At 43.1% G+C, this 21816-nt stretch overlaps 1 protein-coding gene across 7 annotated transcripts in view; it reads left to right on the top strand.

Annotated features, from left to right (window-relative positions):
* The window catches only part of SYTL5 (synaptotagmin like 5), a 167162-nt gene that overhangs the window by 90052 nt on the left and 55294 nt on the right, over positions 1–21816 (top strand). For all 7 annotated transcript variants that reach the window (XM_050936521.1, XM_050936518.1, XM_050936524.1 and 4 more), the window contains 2 exons: positions 8643–8758; positions 12281–12413. In XM_050936521.1, coding sequence (XP_050792478.1) covers positions 8643–8758; positions 12281–12413 — 249 coding nt within the window. The remainder of the gene's footprint in view (positions 1–8642; positions 8759–12280; positions 12414–21816) is intronic.

Below are 21816 nucleotides of genomic sequence, written 5' to 3'. Positions count from 1 at the left end.
CGGTCCTTGGTTTTGTTCACCCCAGCATGGCCACTGGGATGATCATGGGCTAAGCTTAAGAGCTTCCCCCGGTACTTAGTTGGAACCACCAACTGTTTTTGCGGCTGCCATTTTTTCCAGTGTCCACCAGAAAGAATTTTCTTGTATAAAAGTCCTTGGTCTATAACAAACCGGGATCGATTAGAAGAGCTGAGAGGCGGTGGGGTGCTTCGTGCCGCCGCCCACACTTTCTGAAGGCTGTCATCTGCTTCCTGCTTAGTTTGGAACTGTTCCCTTGAGGCTGGGGTCACCAGTTCTTCCTCAGACTGTGGACTTGGGCTTGGTCCCTTTGGAAGCGATGTAGGTGATGGGGTTGTTTCCGTTGCTGGTGAACCGCTCTCCGCTGGTGCACCTGAGGGTATTTCAGGCTCTGGCTGAGCCTTTTGGGTATGGCTGTCTTTTGCTTCTGCCAGTTTTGGCTCGCTGGCGCCCTTTGGCGTTGAGTTTGAAGATGTGGTTGCACTTGCTGGTGCTGGTTGCTGTTCCAGTTCCGGGCCTGGGACTGGAGATGCTGTGGCTGTTTTAGTGGTAGGCATGGAATCCGGGTCCACTACCTCTGTCTGGGTCTCTGGTAACACAGACGGGGCCTCTGTGGATGGCTCAGGAACAGGAATGGGTCTGGAAGCTTGCCTGGTTTGGCTACGTGTAACCATTCCCACTCTCTTGGCCCGCCTCACCTGGTTGGCCAAGTCTTTCCCCAGTAGCATGGGGATAGGATAATTGTCATAGATTGCAAAAGTCCACATTTCTGACCAGCCTTTGTACTGGACAGGCAGTTGAGCTGTAGGCAAGTCTACAGCTTGTGACATGAAGGGGTAAATTGTAACTTTGGCCTTTGGGTTGATGAATTTGGAGTCAACGAAGGATTGGTGGATAGCTGACACTTGTGCCCCCGTGTCTCTTCACGCAGTAACCTTTTTTCCGCCCACTCTCAAATTTTCCCTTCTCTCCAAGGGTATTTGAGAGGCATCTGGGCCTGGGGATCTTTGGTGTGATGGTGGTGTAATGAATTGCACTTGCATGGTGTTCTTTGGACAGTTGGCCTTGATATGTTCCAGTTCATTACACTTAAAGCATCTTCCATTTGATGGGTCACTGGGCCGAGGTGAGTTACTGGAGACTGGTGAGGTGGAAGAGTAGGGTGTCTGTGGCTTTACTTGGGTGGTATGTGGGGTTTTTGGCTGTTCTCGGTTGTAGGGTTTATGGTCTGTGTGCCCCCTGGGGTAATCGTTCCCCTTGACAGTAGCTTTCTTGCTTTCTGCCACTTCCATTCATTTGGCTCCAATCTCCCCCGCCTCAGCGAGATCTTTGGGTTTTCCATCTTGTATGTACCGTGTGATGTCTTCAGGAACACCATCCAAGAACTGCTCCATTTGTATGAGGAGGTGCAGTTCTTCCAAGGTTTGAACGTTGTTTCCTGTTATCCAGGCCTCATAGTTTTTTGCAACGTAGTAGGCGTGTTTGGGAAATGACACCTTTGGTTTCCACTTTTGGGTTCTGAAGCGCCGACGGGCATGATCTGGGGTTATCCCCATTCTGTATCTGGCCTTGGTTTGAAAAAGTTTATAGTCATTCATTTGCTGCTTAGGCATTTCAGCTGCCACCTCTGCTAAAGGTCCACTGAGCTGTGACCTCAATTCTACCATGTACTGGTTTTCGGGGATGTTGTACCCAAGACAGGCTCTTTCAAAATTTTTCAAGAAGGCCTCGGTGTTATCACCTGCCTTGTAGGTGGGAAATTTCCTGTGCTGTGGAGCAATAATTGGCGCCGGGTTGTTAGGGTTGGCTGGCACATGCAGCCCAGCTTTTGCCAACTCCAGTTCATGTTTTCTCTGTTTTTCCTTCTCTTCATTCTCTTTTTGTTGTTTTTTCATTTCTTTTTGGTGTTTTTCCATGTCTCGGCGGTGGGCCGCCTCTTCTTCTTCTTGCTTCCTTCTGTGGGCCAACTCATCTTCTGCTTGTTTCCTTCGGTAGGCCACCTCTTCTTCTTCTAGTTTTCTTTTGTGTGCTGCCCGTTTGATTTGTTTTTGTTTTTTTTCATTTCCATTTGTCGCCTGTGTTCAGCTTCTTTGAATTGCTTTTCGGCCTCAATTTTTGCCTTAGAAGTCATGATTCCTGTTTTCTTGTGTTGGAGTGCCCTCCGGTGTTTATCTTCTGAACTGCAGGCTCTGTTGCCTCCTGGAGTTTCCCTAGCAACAGTGCCTTTAGCTAATTTTTAATGTTAAGTAAACCTGAAAAACCACTTTATTTGCATGTATATAGTGCTGGTAATGACTCCTAATGGGAGTGCTATTGCATGACAAAAGACCTGTAACAGCTCCTTAATGGCTTCTTGCTTAACATGCAAGCCACAAACTGCCAGAGAGAGCAGAAAAAAAAATTTTCTCTGGTTCCTTTTTAAAACCAAACTGTTTTTCTCTGCTAAAAAGCCCTTAGCAGAGAAGAGAAAAATATAATATTCCTACTGGCTTCTGGATTCTGTCTATATCCCAACCGCTGCCACTCATATCATAACCTTAGTCCCAGATTTGGACCTTAGCGTCCAAAATATGGGGGTTAGCATGAAAACCTCCAAGCTTAGCTACCAGCTTGGACCTGGTACTTGCTGCCACCACCCAAAAAATTAGAGTGTTTTGGGGCACTCTGGTCCCCCTGAAAAGCCTTCCCTGGGGACCCCAAGACCCAAATTCCTTGAGTCTCACAACAAAGGGAAATAATTCTTTTTCCCTTCCCCCCTCCAGGTGCTCCTGGAGAGATACACAGACACAAGCTCTGTGAATCCAAACAGAGTGACTCCCCCTCTCCGTTCCCAGTCCTGGAAACAAAAAGCACTTTCCTCTTCACCCAGAGGGAATGCAAAATCAGGCTAACAAATTCAACACACACAGATTTCCCCTGATTTTTTCCTCCCACCAATTCCCTGGTGAGTACAGACTCAATTTCCCTGAAATAAAGAAAAACTCCAACAGGTCTTAAAAGAAAGCTTTATATAAAAAGAAAGAAAAATACATACAAATGGTCTCTCTGTATTAAGGTGACGAAATACAGGGTTAATTGCTTAAAAGAATATTGAATAAACAGCCTTATTCAAAAAGAATACAAATCAAAGCACTCCAGCACTTATATTCATGCAAATACCAAAGAAAAGAAACCATATAACTTACTATCTGATCTCTTTGTCCTTACACTTAGAAACAGAAGACTAGAAAGTAGAAACTACTTCTCCAAAGCTCAGAGAAAGCAGGCAGCCAGAAAACAAAGACTCAGACACCAACTTTCCTCCACCCAGAGTTGAAAAAATCCGGTTTCCTGATTGGTCCTCTGGTCAGGTGCTTCAGGTGAAAGAAACATTAACCCTTAGTTATCTGTTTATGACACATCCGAAGAGCATTTATTGCCAAAAATAAATTGAACTTCTGTCAGCAGCTTCTACTTGTTTTGCAGACAACACAAATTATATTAGACATTTGCCACATCCAACAAGATCCAAATGTACATTTTGCATTTATGCTCCATTTGGAGTATTGATGATTCAGTGAATTGCCTTTTCTAATTAAATGAACTGTTCTGAGCTATCCTGTGATCAGCTTCTTACAGTAGCATTATTGCAAGTTGGGATGGTGGTGGGAGTCTGGCATTACAATTTGTTATGAATGGAATAGTCAAAAATACTGTAATCTGTTTATTCAGCCTTTTATTTGACAACCCACCATGCTCATATAGAATGTTTTTATGTCTGACATCTTTCATGCATTATATAACATTCTTTATAATTATTTAAGAAGAAAATAGAAAAGATTATCTTTATTCCCTCCAACCCCCACAATAAATTAAACAAATAAAGGGAAAAAATGTAGGCCAAATTCACTGCTGGTGTAACTCATTGACGTAACTGGAGTTACACTGATGGTAATTTGGCTTAAAATATCTCTGAGGCTTAGCCTTAAGCAAAGAGCATCTGCTTCACAAACCAAATAAGGAAGAGTCCTAGTTTTGAAGAGCATCACAGTGAAAGGTTCAGGATGATGTCAAACATTATTCTACTCTTGTATTTTGTATTGCAGACAAAATCACCTTTTATGCCAGTCTGTCTGTAACTTATTGTATTTATTAATGTGCACCTTACAACAATAAAAAAGGGTATTCAGAACTCTAAGAGCCCCTGATGCAAGCTACAAAAATACCTAACTGGCTTCAAGACTGAGACTGATAAAATTATGGAGAGAATGGTATAGCAGGACTTCTTGTAGCAAAAATCCTCAATGTCCGGAAATGGGACACTAGATGGGGAGGGCTCAGAATTACTACAGAGAATTCTTGCTCAGGTGTCTGCCTGATGGGTCTTGCCCACATGCGCTGGATCTAACCGGTCACCATATTTGGGGTTGGGAAGGAATTTTTCCCTGGGTCAGATTGGAGAAAACTAGTGGGGGGGGGGTTCGCCTTCCCCTGCAGCATGGGTCACGGGTCACTTGCATGTTTAAACTATTGTAAATAGTGGATTCTCTGTAACTTGAAGTCTTTTTAAATCATGATTTGAGGACTTGAATAATTCAGCCAGAGGTTAGGGGTGTGTTACAGGAGTGGGTGGGTGAGGTTCTATGGCTGCAACATGCAGGAAGTCAGTCTAGATCAGGAGTAGGCAACCTGCGGCATGCATGCCGAAGGCGGCACGCAAGCTCATTTTCAGTGGCACTCACACTGCCCATGTCCTGGGCACAGTCTGGGAGGCTCTGCATTTTAATTTAATTTTAAATGAAACTACTTAAACATTTTGAAAACCTTATTTACTTTACATACAACAATAGTTTAGTTATACATTATAAACTTATAGAAAGAGACCTTCTAAAAACATTAAAATGTGTTACCGGCACACAAAACCTTAAATTAGAGTGAATAAATGAAGACTCGGCACACTATTTCTGAAAGGTTGCTGACCCCTGGTCCAGATGATCACAATCGTCCCTTCTGACCTTAATGTCTACAAATCTATGAGTGTGTGGTTTGGAAGGAGCGCACCAGCTCTTTTGGATCAAGGGAAGTGTTGGTGGTAAAAGACTTGGGAAAATAAGATGTGTGAGTAAGAGAGAAACAGCACTTCGGGATTTTATTGTCAAACTCGGGAGTAACCTTGGAAAGAGTTAATGAACTTTGTAGTTCAAATTGCAATGGGAATTTAATCAAAGATAAGACAGATGTAGAGTACTAAACTTATGTTAAGCCTCACTGTGAAGAATTAGCACCCTCAGAAGATCATGCTATTGGTAAGTAGTGACAATATATATTTTTATCACACCCAGGGGAAAATTGTTCTTCCTGCTAACCAGAAGCTATGTGTTCTCCAGTGAATAGTCAATTTTGTTTTTAAGCAAACATCCTTAGAAAATGAACAAAAAAATTGAGTGGAAATGGTTTTCTGAATACCTTTTGGACAATAACTGCTTGATTTCTATTAATTGTTTTTGCATTTTCATCAACAGGCTGCAAAGAAAAAGATAAGGCGATAATCTTTCATTATCACATTTGCAGGCATATGTCTGGATTTTGATTCTTTTTTTAACTTATTCTGGTAGTGCTCAAATAAACTTAATCTATAATTGGATGAGAGAGAATTGCATCAGTTTTAATTCTTCATTGACAATAGAGCCCTATTCAGTACTCCTCAGACTTTACTCAGGCGAAACTCTCTCTTAAGTTGGAGTCTTATCTGAGTAAGAAGTATTGTTCAATGCCCTGAAATCATCTGTAATCATATCCATTCTCTCACAAACTAAATACGATTCTCTTTATCTGATATGTTTGTAAATGAAAGCAGGTCAGGAAAAATCACACTCTGCCAGAGTCGTATAAGATTTTGAAACAGTAACAGTTACATTTCTTTAAATGTAGAGGAAAATTCTGTCATACAATGTCCATCCGCTGCCGTTGGATTCACTGCTGGGAAATCCTGTCCTTTCTTTCTTAAGAAAAAGGGCAAGCAGAAGAAACAGTTAGAAAAGGAAGTGAAAATATTTGCTGTTTCTATGAACATGTAGCCAATTTACACAGGTGCTATCAATTGAAAATGTTTCAAAAAGAGACTTTTTAACAGACTGGAAGAATGCTTTACAGACCAATGTTTTATGTATGATTAGCACCAACTTTTATTCAAAATTTTAAAAGTTCTTTGGGGTGAGTGTACAAACAATTCAGAGTACTAAGGATTATGCCAATCAATGTTGACTGAATTTACACATTTCTTGACCTTTCAAAGATAAATTCTTATAAGGGCCCGAGAACCATAAAGCTAAGCAGTTCTGCTAGCCAAAGGATGTAGGATGTGATACTCTTCACAAACTACAAGCTAAGAATGATGGAAATATAGCCCATAGATTAGCCTGGGGACTGTTAAAGTTGGTAATCTTAAAATGTATTTTTAATGTTTGTGTGTGTGAATAATTCTTGTCCATGAGAGGGAAAATTGTGATTTTAATGCATAGATTTTTCTTGATACAGTTGGGGTTGCTAGTGGAGCCATACAAGCATACAGCTGTTTTGTGGTTTTATGTCTGTGATGGAGTGCTGGGAGCTAGCTGGTGAGCACAGCACTCTGATCACTTAGGCATCAATCAGCTCCCCCGGAGAAGGCTGATTGGGGATGTGTAAGTAAATTGGCTGATCAGGCTGGGAGGTCAGATGAACCAATAGTCCATCAACAGAGGGGTATAAGAAGGACACAGGAGGAAAGTACTGGGGAAGAGAAGGAATAACCAGGGCTAGCTCAGCCCAGTATGTGCAGAGATCTTACGGAAGAGAGACCTCTGTTCCTCCTCAGCCCTGCAAGAAAGGGCTAAAGGTAGAGAAGCATTGTGTATACATGGAACAGTATTGGCATTGGCGAATATAAATCACAGGAAGTTGCCCCTCAATGGGCAGAGTCTGAGAGGTTCCTGGGGCACCTGAGGATTGAGATTGGCCACTCCTTGTTACAATGCCATATTAAGCACTACTGGAAATGCCTCCCAGTGTTAGGGTTGAGTTCAATGGGTTTACAGGTGTCGAGAAGAACTATTAGAGTAGTTTTTAAATATCTATGGAGGCCAGTGGACACTCAAGATTCAATGTAGCCTATGGTAATTCCTTCCTACCCTCCAACCAGTTTCCATAAATAATTTTAAAAAAGCGTCTGTATGCTGTATGTAGTGATTTTTATTAGTATTAAGCAGTTATGCAATAAGACAGTCTTTTAAATCAGGCTTATTTATTTTTACTTTAAAAAATGTTTTGATTGACTGTGCTCTCCTAAAAATGAGGGCTGCTAGCAGTCAGTAACCAGGCATGTGGCAAGCAGGCACTGGGTAAGCATCTATTGTACAATTCTGCTAGTGCACCTCATTGCGGACCTGCCAAACGCTGCTCTTTCAGACAGTGTTTGGCCTCCTCTAAGCAGCAACTGCATATCTGGTTCAGTTTTGGTGATTATGTGAGCTAGAGTGGGACTACCAAACTGCTTTTCACTTGTGACTAAACAGGGCCTCTGGGTATGAGGGGACACCCAGTATGGTTATGTCTATATTGCGGCCGGGGTTGTGATTTGCAGCTGATGTAGATGTCAGATTACCTTACACAATACTCTGGTGAGATCAGGTGATATTATTTTTCCAGTTATACATCTGGGGAGCTGAAACACATTGATGTTCAGGCCTAGATTTTCAGAAATCCAATTAATTTTGGATACCTAAGGGCTTGATTCTTCAGGGTACTTAGCATTATACATGTTCAAAGCACAGCTTCCATTGCTTTCAGTTGTAGCTGTGAATGCTCAGCACTTCTGCAAATCAGACCCCAGGGTCTCATGTTGCTTACCCAGAAAATGAGGAACACCTGTGAAAAATTTGTTTTAAGTGACTTGCCCAGCATCTGTGCAGAGGCAGCCACAGAATCCAGTTCCCTAGGGCAGCCTTCAGCTGCCTTAATCATAAGATCCTCCTTTCTCTTTCTGCAGTCCCTTGCCTCATTCACTAGAAACCTTCCAACATTTCTGCAAAAAGCAAAGTAGAGCTTCTGCAGAGAACAGGGTCTGGTGGGAGTTGCCCTTGTAGATATTTCTGCTCCTGTGGCCCTATCCTATGCCTCCTGCTCCTCTCTGCCCCACCCTCACTTCTGATCCTGCTCTCCTCCTATTTATCCCTCATCCCATCTCTTAAAAAACATCGGGGGGAGGGGAGGGGGAAGGTGTTATAAACTAAAATCTGAAATGTTTATTGGACACTAAATAAAAAAACAAAAACTTCTAACTTCTATTGATGATCAAAAATGTTTTGGTTTCCAGTTTTTCCTGAAACCTTGAAAATTTTGATGAAAATCAATTTTTGTGCAAGCTTCCATTTAACCAAAAAGCCATTTTTCACTTAAGGAAGAGGGCTAAACAATTTTTCTACCAGATCTATTCCATTATATTACACTTTGCAGGCTAATTTTTGATTCTTTAGCTTGTACTGTGACTGTGATCCATAGCTGTATATGTGCATGTTGGGTGAACAACGTCCTGATGATTTAAGAAACAGTTTTGGCTGGTTGGATCAGTTCATGTGTGCATTTTGTTTTGTTTCTCTCTCACGTAGACAGCTAAGGATAGTGACAGGTGAATGGTTTTTTGAAGAGAGGGCAAAGCGCTTCAAACAGTCCAACCTCCTTGGAACTGATGTTGTCAGACAGTCCATCCTACGCAAAGTCCCAGGTAAAAATAAGAACACACAAGAAAAGCTGTTCTCTGTTTAGACTTCTATTTTAAACCTAGCTGTCGAAATGTTTTTGCCAAATATGGGTTTTATCCTTCATATTCTAGAATTCATAGCTTGTGTCACTACTTTTAATAGAGTCATAGTTTCTAAGGCCAGAAGGGACCATTGTGATCATCTAGTCTGACCTCCTGCATAACACAGGCCACAGAGCTTCCCCAAAATAGTTCCTAGAGCAACTCTGTTAGACATTTAATCTAGCTTTAAAAGTTGCCAGTGATGGAGAAGCCACCACAATACTTGGTAAGCTGTTCTAATGGTTAATTACTCTCACTGTTCAATTATATACCTTATTTCCACTCTGAATTTGTCTAGTTTCCACATTCAGCCATTGGATCATATTCTACTTTTCTCTGCTAAATTGAAGAGCCCGTTATTAAATATTTGTTCCCCATATAGGTATGTATAGACTGTAATTAAGTCACTTCTTTACCTTCTCTTTGTTAAGATAAACAGATTGAACTCCTTGAATCTAACACTATAAGATACGTTTTCTAAATCTTTAATCGTTATCGTGGCTCTTCTCTGAACCCTCTCCAACTCATCAATATCCTTGAATTCTGTGTCCAGTTCTGATGCCCACTATTCCAGCATTGGTCGCACCAGTGCCAAATACAGAGGTAAAATAACCTCTATACTCCTACATGAGGTTATCCTGTTTATGCATTCCATGATTGCATTAGTTCTTTTGACCACAGCATGATCAGCTGATTATTCATCACAACACCGTGCCCCATCTTTTTCAGATCTGTTGCTTCCCAGAATAGTTAATATCCTGTAAGTATGGCCTACATCCAGTGTTCCTAGATGTATACATTTACATGTAGCCATATTAACACACACATTATTCGCTTGCACCCAGTTTACCAACAGTCCAGATATCTCTGTATTAGTGACCTGCCCTCTTCATTTATTTACCACTCTCTGCAAACTTTATCAGTAATAATGACATATTTTTCTTCTAAGTCATTACTAGAAGTGTTAAATAGCATAAGGGCCAGGAAATAATCTTTGCAGGGCCCCACTAGCGATATACTCATTCAGTGATGATTTCCCCATTTACAGTTACATTCTGAGACCTATCAGTTTTTCATCCATTCAATGTGTGCCATCTTAATTTTGTATCATTCTAACTTTTTAAACAAAATGTTGTGTGGTACCAAATCAAATGCCATACAGAAGTCTGTCTATATCATCAACACTATTACCTTTATCAACCAAACTTTTAATCTTTTTTTTAAAAAAAGTATAAAATTAATTTGGCAGGATCTAGTTTTCATAAACCGATGCTGATTGGCATTAATTATATTACATTCCTTTTATTCTTCATTAATCAAGTTCCATATCAGCTGCTTCATTGTTTTGCCTGGGATAAATGTCAAACTCACAAGCCTGTAATTACCTGGGTCATCCTGTTTACCTTCTTAAAATATTGGCGTGACATTAGCTTTCTTCTAGAACTTCCCTGATGTTCCAAGAGTTGTTGAAAATCAATATTAACAGTTCATCAAGCTCCTCAGCCAGCACTTTAAAAATTTTTGGATGCAAATTATCTTGATAGGCTGATTTAAATTGTCTAACTTTAGTTGCTCCTGTTTAACATTCTCGAGATACTAATGGAATGGAGAGAGCGTTATCATATGACATGATTATGTAGTCTTCCCCCCCCACAATACAGAACAAATATTTATTGAAGATTTTTGCCTTTCTTCATTATTATTGATAATTCTACCATTTCCATTTAGTAATGGAATGATAATATTGTTCAGATTCTTTGTGTTCCTAATATACTTTATAAAATCCTTATTGTCCTTAACTCAGTTGACCATAGATTTCTCCTTATGTCCCTTTGGTTCCCTTTTCAGTTCTCTACAGTTATATTCATTACTATCAACTTCCCCTTTCTTCCGTTTGTTATATCTTAATTTTTTTATTATTTTTTATAGTTGCCTTCTAAACCCAGTCATATTTTTAACCAGTATGGCCTTCTTCCTTGATTGAGGCTTCTTTGGCATCAAATAACGTGTTCCTATACAATTCCCAATTATCACTGAACTTGAATAGTAATTATGTATTAGTCAACTTTTTATTTTGCAACTAAGGTCTGAAGAGTACCGGACACTTTACAGAACATTGAAAAGAACACCCTCTCTATCCTGAAGAGCTTACAACTTATGGGAGATCTTGACCTAAATAAACATAGACAAATTATTCAGTAGTGCAAGATCTCTCAAATTTCATTTTCTGGATCCTACATCCAGACATTCCAGCATGAATTATGCTGACCTCTAAACACTAACTATCCATCTTTGCCACTGCTTTCCCCCTCTCCCCCCCTGCTCCCCCCCCCCCCCCCGGAACTCAAACTGTAATTGTCTGTACTGTACTCGATTTTTTTTCTCATTCTGCATGAGGGAAGACTTGCTAAGTGCTAGATCACAGGCTGTATACCAGCTTATTTGTACCTCTATTCTGAGGCAACATTTTAACTATCCTATCACCTAGCTACCCATTGCACATACACAAACATGTTTACACATGGATAATGTGGTCTGCTTCACTGATCCAAGAGGGGATACCACATATTACATTCCTCAGAGCTGCCTGCATGCATCACCTCCACTAAAGCTTCACCAGCTTAAGGAATAGGAATTATTTCTGAATACAAAGGTCCTCTCAGCTGAACTATTTTAACACTTCACCCACATGCCACCATCTAAGTACAGCCTGTGTTTCCAGGTAGTGTTTATCATATTCAGCAGCTAAGTTACAGTGACTAAGTGTATTTAGGAAGGAGGAGGGCTGACTGCCATTAAAAAAAAAAACGACTATGAATTCTGATATTCTACTTAGCAAAATACTGACCTTTCAGGTGTGAGTACCACCTCAAGAATTGTCCATTGGCATGTGGCTAGCATTCATGGTTTTCTGTCTTTATTTTATGCAAGATATTGAGATGTATATTTTGTTTTTATTGCTGTATTTGTGTATTTATATTTTTGTTAGATGTATAATGAGAAGAAAAAGTAACATCCAAAGCATTTTGTCCACATTTTCCTCTCAGATGAAAACATTTTTAATGCAGAGAATGTGCTCTCTCTCACATAACACAGGAAGAGCTATAAACTGCAAAGTGTGTTTTTTCATGATCCTCCATCACTAAATTTATTTAATTTATTAATTAGCAACAAAGTTGGTGGCATAATCTATTGGAAATGTTGAAAAACAAAACCAATGAAAAAATCATAACTCCCCACTTGCATCAAATTTCTAAAATAACTAAACTAAAATTGGTTACTTTTGTGATGCTTTCTTATTTAAAAAAGAAACTGAGCTATGCAAAAATGGCTTTGTGATAGTCTGAACAGGTTTTTTTATTAATTAAAATAATATTCTATGTCACATGCACACTTGGCATATGTTGCCTTTATCTCTCTGAATATTTTTTTTTGCTCCTTCAGATACTGTTTCCGCTAAGAAAGAAGGAGGACAAGAGAAATATCAGGCCCAGGAGACTGTAGAGCAAAGGCCAGATACCCCAGCTTCCTCCACAAGTGGGCAGAAATCAATATTCAGTGGACCCAGAAAGATAGGGTAAAGTCTTGAACTTTGGAAACTGATCATTCAGAGTATAGCACCTCTGAGCAGATTTTCTTTTGAATCTCTCTCTCTCTCTCCCTCCCTCCCCCCAGTATTGCAGATCAGACCAAAATCCCTCAGGGTTCGAAATAATCTGCTTTGAAACAATTGCTATCAGTAGACTGCAGTCTCCTAGGAAATGCAGCTGTAATTACCTTTTGCTACAAGGTAGCAGCAAAAGGCGATGGCAACTATTGGATTTTTCTTCCTGGGAAGACGTTACACTTTGAATTTTTTAAGTGTCTCTAAGGGTACGTCTACACTACGGGATTATTCCGATTTTACATAAACCGGTTTTGTAAAACAGATTGTATAAAGTCGAGTGCACGCGGTCACACTAAGCACATTAATTCGATGGTGTGCATCCATTGTCCGAGGCTAGCGTCGATTTCTGGAGCATTGCACTGTGGGTAGCTATCCCGTAGCTATCTCATAGTTCCCGCAGTCTCCCCCGCCCCTTGGAATTCTGGGTTAACAGCCCAGTGCCTGATGGGGCAAAAACAGTGTCTCGAGTGGTTCTGGGTACAGCCTCACCCCTCCCTCTGTGAAAGCAGCAGACAACCATTTCGCGCCTTTTTTCTTGGGTGAACTGTGCAAACGCCATAGCACAGCAAGCATGGACCCTGCTCAGATCAATACCGCAATCGTGGACATTGTAAACACCTCACGCATTCTTGTGCAGTCTATTCTGAACCGGGACCTGCAAAGCCAGGCGAGGAGGAGGCGGCTACGGCAGAGCGGCAACGAGAGTGATGAGGACATGGACACAGAATTCTCTCAAACTGCGGACCCCTGCGCTTTGGAGATCCTGCTGGTAATGGGGCAGGTTCTAGCCATTGAACGCCGATTTTGGGCCCGGGAAACAAGCACAGACTGGTGGGACCGCATAGTTTTGCAGGTGTGGGATGATTCGCAGTGGCAGCGAAACTTTCGCATGTGTAAGGGCACTTTCATGGAACTTTGTAACTTGCTTTCCCCTGCCCTGAAATGCCAGAATACCAAGATGAGAGCAGCCCTAACAGTGGAGAAGCGAGAGGCAATAGCCCTCTGGAAGCCTGCAATGCCAGACAGTTATCGGTCAGTCGGGAATCAATTTGGAGTGGGAAAATCTACTGTGGGGGCTGCTGCGATGCAAGTAGCCAAAGCAGTCATTAAGCTGCTGCTACGAAAGGTTGTGACTCTGGGAAACGTGCAGGTCATAGTGGATGGCTTTGCTGCAATGGGATTCCCTAACTGTGGGGGGGTGATAGATGGAACCCATATCCCTATCTTGGCACCGGAGCACCGGGTCACCCAGTATGTAAACCACAAGGGGTACTTTTCAATGGTGCTGCAAGCACTGGTGGATCACATGGGACATTTCACCAATATCCATGTGGGATGGCCCGGAAGGGTTCATGATGCTCTCGTCTTCAGAAGCACTGCTCTGTTTAAACTGCTGCAGCAAGGGAATTACTTCCCAGACCAGAAAATAACAGCTGGGGATGTTGAAATGCCTGTAGTTATCCTAGGTGACCCAGCCTACCCCTTGATGCCATGGCTCATGAAGCCATACACAGGCAGCCTGGACAGTGGTCAGGAGCTGTTCAACTACAGGCTGAGCAAGTGCAGGATGGTGGTAGAATGTGCATTTGGCCGTTTAAAGGCGCGCTGGTGCACGTTACTGACTCGCTCAGACCTCAACCAAACCAATGTCCCCTTTGTTATTGCTGCTTGCTGTGTGCTCCACAGTCTGTGTGAGAGTAAGGGGGAGACCTTTATGGCGGGATGGGAGGCTGAGGCAAATCAACTGGCCGCTGATTATGCGCAACCAGACACCAGGGCGATTAGAAGAGCACACCAGGAAGTGATGCGCATCAGAGAAGCTTTGAAAACGAGTTTCATCATGGGCCAGGGTACGGTGTGACTGCTGTGTTTGGTTTCCCCTTCATGAACCCTCCTCCCCTTGATTGACTCCTTCCCTGTAAGCAACCCACTCTCCCCATTCGATTACAGCTTGCTTAAGGAAATAGTCACTATCGTTTAAAAATCATGTATTCATTATTAAAAAGTAATTATAAAAAGAGGCAGAAAACTGACAAGGTATCCCGGGTGTGGTTTGGGAGGAGGATAGGAGGGAAGGAAAGGGCGATTAAACACATTTCAATGTAATGACAGCTTTTTGGTTGGACTGTCCACGGGGATGGAGTGAGCGGGTGCACGAGGCCTTCCGCCACGCGTTCTTACATGTCTGGGTGAGGAAGATATGGAACATGGTGAGTGGTGAGGGTGGTTACACAGGGGCTGCATTGGCACTCTGTGACCCCGCTGCTCTTCCTGAAGATCCACCAGACGTCGGAGGATATCAGTTTGATCATGCAGCAGCCCCAGCATTGCATCCCGCCACCGCTGATCTTCCTGCCTACACCTCAGATCTTCCTGCCGCCACCTGTCATCTCGAGCGTCCCTCCTGTCCTCATGTTCACTGGCATCTTTCCTGTAATTTGATACCACATCCTTCCACTCATTCAGATGAGCTCTTTCATTGCGGGTTACTTCCATGATTTCAGAGAACATTTCGTCTCGCGTCTTCTTTTTCCTCCACCTTATCTGAGATAGCCTTCAGGATGGAGTAGGGAGGCTTGAAAAATGTGTGCAGCTGCATGAGGGAGGGAAAAAAGGGAGAGAAGTATTTAAAAAGATACATTTTACAGAACAATGGTTATACTCTTTCACAGTGATCAACATTATTCACCTTACATAGCACATGTGATTTCACTACAACGTCGCATTTTGCATCTTAATATTGAGTGCCTGTGGCTCTGGTGTTAGAGATCTCACAGACGCAGGTCCGGGCATCAGAATTCAGCTTGCATGCGACCATGGTAAGCCATTGTCTTTCGGCTTCTCCAGCCTTCAGATACACAATGCCCTCTGATGATTCTTTCCTGTTAACATGCAGCAGCAGAAGCCAACCCCCCCCATCCAATTCTCTAGGATGATTGCTTTACCTCTCCCCCCACTGCATGGCTGGTATCATGGAAGATCACTGCTAATCACCCCGCTTCACCCCCCCACCATGTGGCCGGTAGCTGGGAAGATTCCTGCTAGCCAAACGCAAAAAAGCTCAGCACTATGCTTCCTCCCCTCCCCCCGCTTGGCTACCTGCAAGGAAGGATTTCTTTTAAGCAACAGCCCAGGAGGGAAATGGCCATCTCTGACCCCTTAATTAAATTCCTGAATTTCAACCAGGTTACCATGAATGATATCACTCTGCTGAGGATAACAGAGCGAGATAAAGAACAGATGTTTCTTGAATGCCAGCAATCACCGGGACCATACGCAGCTATGCTTTGTCATGCAATGATACCCGATTACTTGCTACATGCATAACGTGGTCAAGTGTCCTACCATGGTGGACGGAACAAGGCTGCCTTGCCCAGAAACCTTCTGCAAAGGCTTTTGGAGTACCTCCAGGAGCGCTTCGTAGAGATATCCCTGGAGGATTTCCGCTCCATCCCCAGACATGTTAACAAACTTTTCCAGTAACTTTACTGGCTGCAAATGCATCCCAAGCCCTCATGGCAAATCAATCATTAAAAAACACTTGCTTTTAAACCATGTTTTATATTTACAAAGGTACACACACCAGAGGTCGCTTCCTTGGCTTCATTGTCTGGGCTACTGGCTTGGGATGGCTGGGAGGGTAATTCCGTCTGGGTTACAAAAAGCTCCTGGCTGTTGGGGCTAACCGAGTGCTGTGTGCTCGCCGCAAGGTTGTCCTCCTCTTCCTCCTCCTTCTCCTCCTCCTCCGCAGAATCCTCAGCCATGGTTGAGATTACCACCCCCACCTCGGAATCCACGGACAGGAGTGGGGTAGTGGTGGCGCAGCCCCCTAAAATTGCGTGCAGCTCAGCATAGAAGTGGCATGTTTTCGGACCTGACCCAGATTTTCCATCTGCTGCTTTGGTTTTCTGGTAGGCTTGTCTGAGCTCCTTAACTTTCACTCTGCATTGCACTGAGTCCCTGATGTGGCCTTTTTCCATCATAGCCTTGGACATTTTTTCAAATATTTTTTCATTTCGTCTTTTGGAACGGAGTTCTGTTAGCATGGAATCCTCTCCCCATACAGCAATCAGATCCAGTACCTCCTGTGCGGTCCATGCTGGAGCTCTTTTTCTATTCTCAGGAGACTGCATTGCTACCTGTGCTGATGAGCTCTGTGTGGTCACCTGTGCTGATCAGAGCTCCACGCTGGCCAAACAGGAAATGAAATTCAAAAGTTCGCGGGGCTTTTCCTGTATACCTGGCCAGTGCATCCGAGTTCAGATTACTGTCCAGAGCGATCACAGTGGTGCACTGTGGGATACCGCCCGGAGGCCAATACCATCGATTTGCGGCCACACTAACCCTAATCCGATATGGCAATACCAATTTCAGCGCTACTCCTCTTGTCAGGGAGGAGTACAGAAACCGATTTAAAGAGCCCTTTATATTGATATAAAGGGCCACGTAGTGTAGACAGGTACAGCGTTAAATCAGTTTAACGCTGCTAAAATCGGTTTAAACGTGTAGTATAGACCAGGCCTAAGTGTGCTTCTACTCTGAAAAATGGCACCTTGAAGATCCATGTTTGTTTCCTCTGAGTGGCTTCCACATAAAATTAGCTCAGTTTACAAGTAAAATGATGTTTTGCCCCGAACTTCCAGCTCTGTAAACTCACCCTGTGATCTGAAAGCTGTGTTTTCCTTTTATGAATCATCTTCAGTAAATAAAAATAGTGCTTGGGCACATTACAGTCTCAGTGACACTTGTGCAACCCCATTATCTTTAGAATATTCCCTCAATAAAATGTGTCGTAAGGCAAGTGGGGCTACATGTTTGTATAGAGTGAATGATATATGTGCTGTGAGGTTGCATAGTTGTTACTGGGGCATAAATTGGTACTGATGCATGAGGAGGACAGAACTCAGCTTAACTTTTGGATCGTGGGCTGAGTTAGCCAGGCTTGCAATTAGAAAAACAACTTTTTATTGGTAAATTGAGCACATTTTGACATGGAACATAGATGGTCACTCTTCATAGGAAAAGCATTTGGTTAAGAGTTTGCTAATTACTACTGATTGAATTGCTATCCAGGTGCATCTATAGCATATTGAGTATGTAAATTATAAGGGCTGTGATGAGCAAGGGAATAGAGGAATAAACTGGGCCTCTGGCAATCAATCAGAAACTTCACTTGATTTTACCTCATTAATGTTGGATAAAAGAAGCAGCTGCTGCTTCTGAGTACTCCTATGCAGATGAAGGGAATGCAGCCTAAGGAATCAGTGGCACCAAAAATTGCATTTAGTTACAGTTCATGCAGATAATAGGCATGGTGAAGGTATACTGAAAGTCTGCCTTCTTAGTGAAGTGGAGCATTTACCGTCTTTGCTGTGAACAAAGCAAAGTAACTAAATATTTAGAGAACTGATTTATGCCTGTTTCTTATCTTCCCTTTTTATTGCAATTCACCCCCAAATGGGAAGATCTGCTATGGTTAAAATTTCAGTATTTCAGGTGACAAATCAACTCCAAAGGGGAAAGATTTATTGCAGAGAAAGCTAGGAAAACATGGGAATTGTCATATTGGGTCAGACCACAGCTTCACTGAATCCAGTATCTTGTCACTGACTTTGGCGCAGTGCAGGAACTCAAGAGAAAAGTTGCATCCGCTTCCTCATCCTCTCCAGATGAGGGAGTGGCACCAGCCTCACTCTTGCCACCAGATGACTAGTAACAAGGCATCCTAAGGAGGATTGCAGAAACCCTCCAGATCCCCTTGTAGGGGGTCCAAGATCCAACTCATAAGCTCCTGGACATCCTCCAGACAAGGTGGCACTTCCTGGTAATGAAGCCATATTTGCAGCTGGTAAGGTGGTGGGGAGCACTACAGCCACCTGCGCCACTCTCCCAAAAAGGCATCAAAGAGGCAGAATATTTGTTCTTCCACCCTAATCCGAACTCTTTCATGGTCCAGACTGTTAGGGAATGCAGCATGCTGCACCAGCCTAGGTTCACCCCTTCAGTCAAGGATGCCAAGAGGCTAGATCTCTTCAGCAGGAAGAATTTTTCATCAGTTAGCCTTTTATTTCATATAGTGAATAACCGGGTATTGATGTCCAAGTATGACTTATTAATTACAACAAGCTTTTGGAGTTAGCTAATAATCTGCTATCGGAGTGTGGTCTTCAATTCCAAGCCATCCTTGACAAGGGGAAAATTGATTGACAGATTGTCCGGGCAAACAGATATGACAACTTTGGTCACGATGAGGTAGGCTTCCTGGCTGCAATCCTCAGGTTTTCCCCAAGGAGGTCCAGGCAACAGTAAAAGATCTCCTCTTCAAGAGTAACAACCTGTTCAGCAAGGGAACAGATGAGTCACTTCACTCTTTAAAAGAGTTTTGTGCAGCTCTCTGCTCCTTGGGGATATATATCTGGTGCACAGGAGGAACTCGTAGATCCTGTCCTGGCTCTCAGCCCATCTCTCATTAAAGGCCCTTTGAGCTCCCTAGGAAGTGACACACACATCGCAGGGTAGTCACAGTGCACCATTACCTTCCCCTCATCAATCCCAGCCTCCCATGGAAAAGGTATTTTGATGAGATGCTTGAAAGACATCAACCAGTCTCCACACCACCACTTATCCCGATACCCTTTGAGGGCTGCCTGTCCAATTTCCTCTTAATGCGGCACCCTATCATGTTGGACAGATAGGCCCTAGACAAAATCTTGATAGGCTACACCGTAGAACTCTTTTCTACTTGTTCTCCAAAACGCCCCTCCCATCTGTCTTCACAAGAGGTCTCTCAGACAGGAGGTGAACTCTCTAATTCAGCTATGGGCAGTAGAGTCTATGCCTTCTCAACACAGGGACAAGGGTTGTTACTCAAGATATTTCCTTGTACCCAAAATGAAGGATGGGGGCTGGAAGACCAATCCTGGACTAGCTGATGTCTTTATACACCATTCAAAATTCAGGATGAGCAAGTTGGTTTCAATAATCCCATCCATAAATGAAGGTGACTGCCTTGTGGCCCTTGATTTTGAAGGATCCGTATTTTCATATAGACATTCATCCAGATCACAAGAGAGTCCTGCCCTTTATGGTGCACCAAGATGACCCTTACCACTGTACAGAATCTGCATGATGAGGGACATCATCACCCAGCTCTGACTCAGCCGCCAGATGGCAGTCCTGTCCGACCTGGTCCCTCTAGATCACATGGCTGCCTGCACCTAGGTGATATCCTTTGTGAGGCTCCATCTCTGGTGCCTCCTGGCATGGTTTTGGACAGTCTATATGCTTCCAAGCACAGATGCCCTGAACAAACAAGTTTCACTTCCTCCAAACATCTTCACATCTCTCACCTCATGGGAAACAAAAGAGACTGTTTGCATAGGGGTTGCCTGTGTTTCCCCCCCATCACCACCCACAAAGACACTCACAACGGATGCCTCTCTTCTGGGCTGGGGAGTGCACCTGGATGGCTATATTTCTCAGGGGTCCTGGATTCTGCAAGAATCAAAACTAAGCATCAGACTTCTCAGCAGTGCACGAAGCATACAAGAAGTTCCTATCCTTCATCCAGTCCACTCATGTCAGACAACATGTCTCTACTGTATTTTGTATAAACAAACAGGAAGAAATGAAGATTGCCCCACTCTGCATGGAAGCAGTCGTGCTCTGGAACTGGTGCATTCGGCATTGGATAACCTCCTTGGCAGCGCACCTCCTGGAAGCAATGGACACCTTAGCAGACATCCTAAGCAGGCATTTCCACCAGGATCACAAGTGGGAGCTCCATTCTTCAGTGGTGCAAGACATTTTCTGGCAGTGGGGTTTCCCATTGTGGGACCTCTTTACAACCTAAGCAAACAAGAAATGCCTACAGCTCCTAAGTGCCCATAGGCATAACTCCAGGGGAATACCTTTCTGGTACAGTGGTCAGGTTCGCTAATATATATCTATTATCCCATGTCTTCAAGAAGGTCAAAGCAGGACAAGGCAACAATAATCCTGGCACCATCTTCATGGCCAAGACAATTTGGTGGCCTTTCGCCCATTCATACATCTGTACCTGTTCCTGAACCTACTGTCTCAGAACAGAGGTCAGAACCAACCATCCAAACCCAGCCTCCCTCCATCTGGTACTTAGAGAGAGATTGTCTCTGAATAGGTACAGTACATCCTTAGCAGCAGGAAGCTCTCTGCAAGAAAGTGCTATGCTGCCAAATGGTTCTCCATCTGCTGTCAGCAGTAGCTTACCTCCAGAAGCTCTCAGATCCCTTTTATCCTTTTATTTGGTACGAGCCCCCAAATTGTCGGAGAAAAACTCAGTTCTCACTTTTTGTTTGGGTGCAGCAGAGTCAGATACTTTATTTTGTTTAGCAGCTACAGCAGGGAGAGAGTGCACTAGGACATAGGGTCTCCCCTTCCTAGACAGGTCTCTCACCAGGTAAAAATTACAGCAGCATTTATACTTTTGTTACATACAATAATAAGCAACAGCTGCATTTTGTTTATACATAGGTCATCCTGATGTCATGTTTTTCTCACTTCTGAGACTCCAGTCTACATTTCGTATTATCTACACAAGGTCAAAAAACAACTTCTCACACAGTTGTTTTCCACTCGCCTCACACAATCCTCGCTTCTACAAATCTCGCATTATTAGGGTTACAGATAGCCTAACTCTTGCTAACAAAGACTGTCTTGCATTAAGATCCCCTACAAATCCCTGTCAGTTCTTTCTCTACTTCCACAATCTTCTCTCCGTGAAGACGCTGGGCCTGTCTGTCAGTTCGTCACCCTCTGTGATAAAGGAGTTCTGCAGTATATTTGATAATGGAAGATTGATCTTATAACTGGAAGATCAGAGCAAAGCACCATGAGTGATTTTTACACAGCTTTTTGAAAAGCCATGGGAACAGTTAGATCTGTTATCACAATGCAGCTAATATATATCGCTACCCCAATATAACGCAACCCAACACCACGAATTCGGATAGAACGCGGTAAAGCAGCGCTCCGGGGGGGCAGGGCTGTGCATTCTGGTGGATCAAAGCAAGTTCAATATAACACTATTTCACCTATAACACGGTAAGTTTTTTGGCTCCTGAGGACAGCGTTATATCGAGGTAGAGGTGTATAATATATAGTCTCCGTCAGCAAATTTAACTAAGGCGTCTTATCAGCCATAGCAGGAGCCAGCTTCAAACTCTCAGATTTCTGACATCACCCAAGACATCTTTACTTGGGCTCTTGGAGGGGAGAGGGGATGATAAAATTCTGCTCCAGACACAACACGGGACTCTCCCACTTCCCCTTTTCA

Source organism: Gopherus flavomarginatus, chromosome 1, assembly GCF_025201925.1.
Source record: "Gopherus flavomarginatus isolate rGopFla2 chromosome 1, rGopFla2.mat.asm, whole genome shotgun sequence".
Taxonomy (NCBI): Eukaryota; Metazoa; Chordata; order Testudines; family Testudinidae; genus Gopherus; species Gopherus flavomarginatus.
This window is presented reverse-complemented; position numbering and strand designations above follow the sequence as displayed.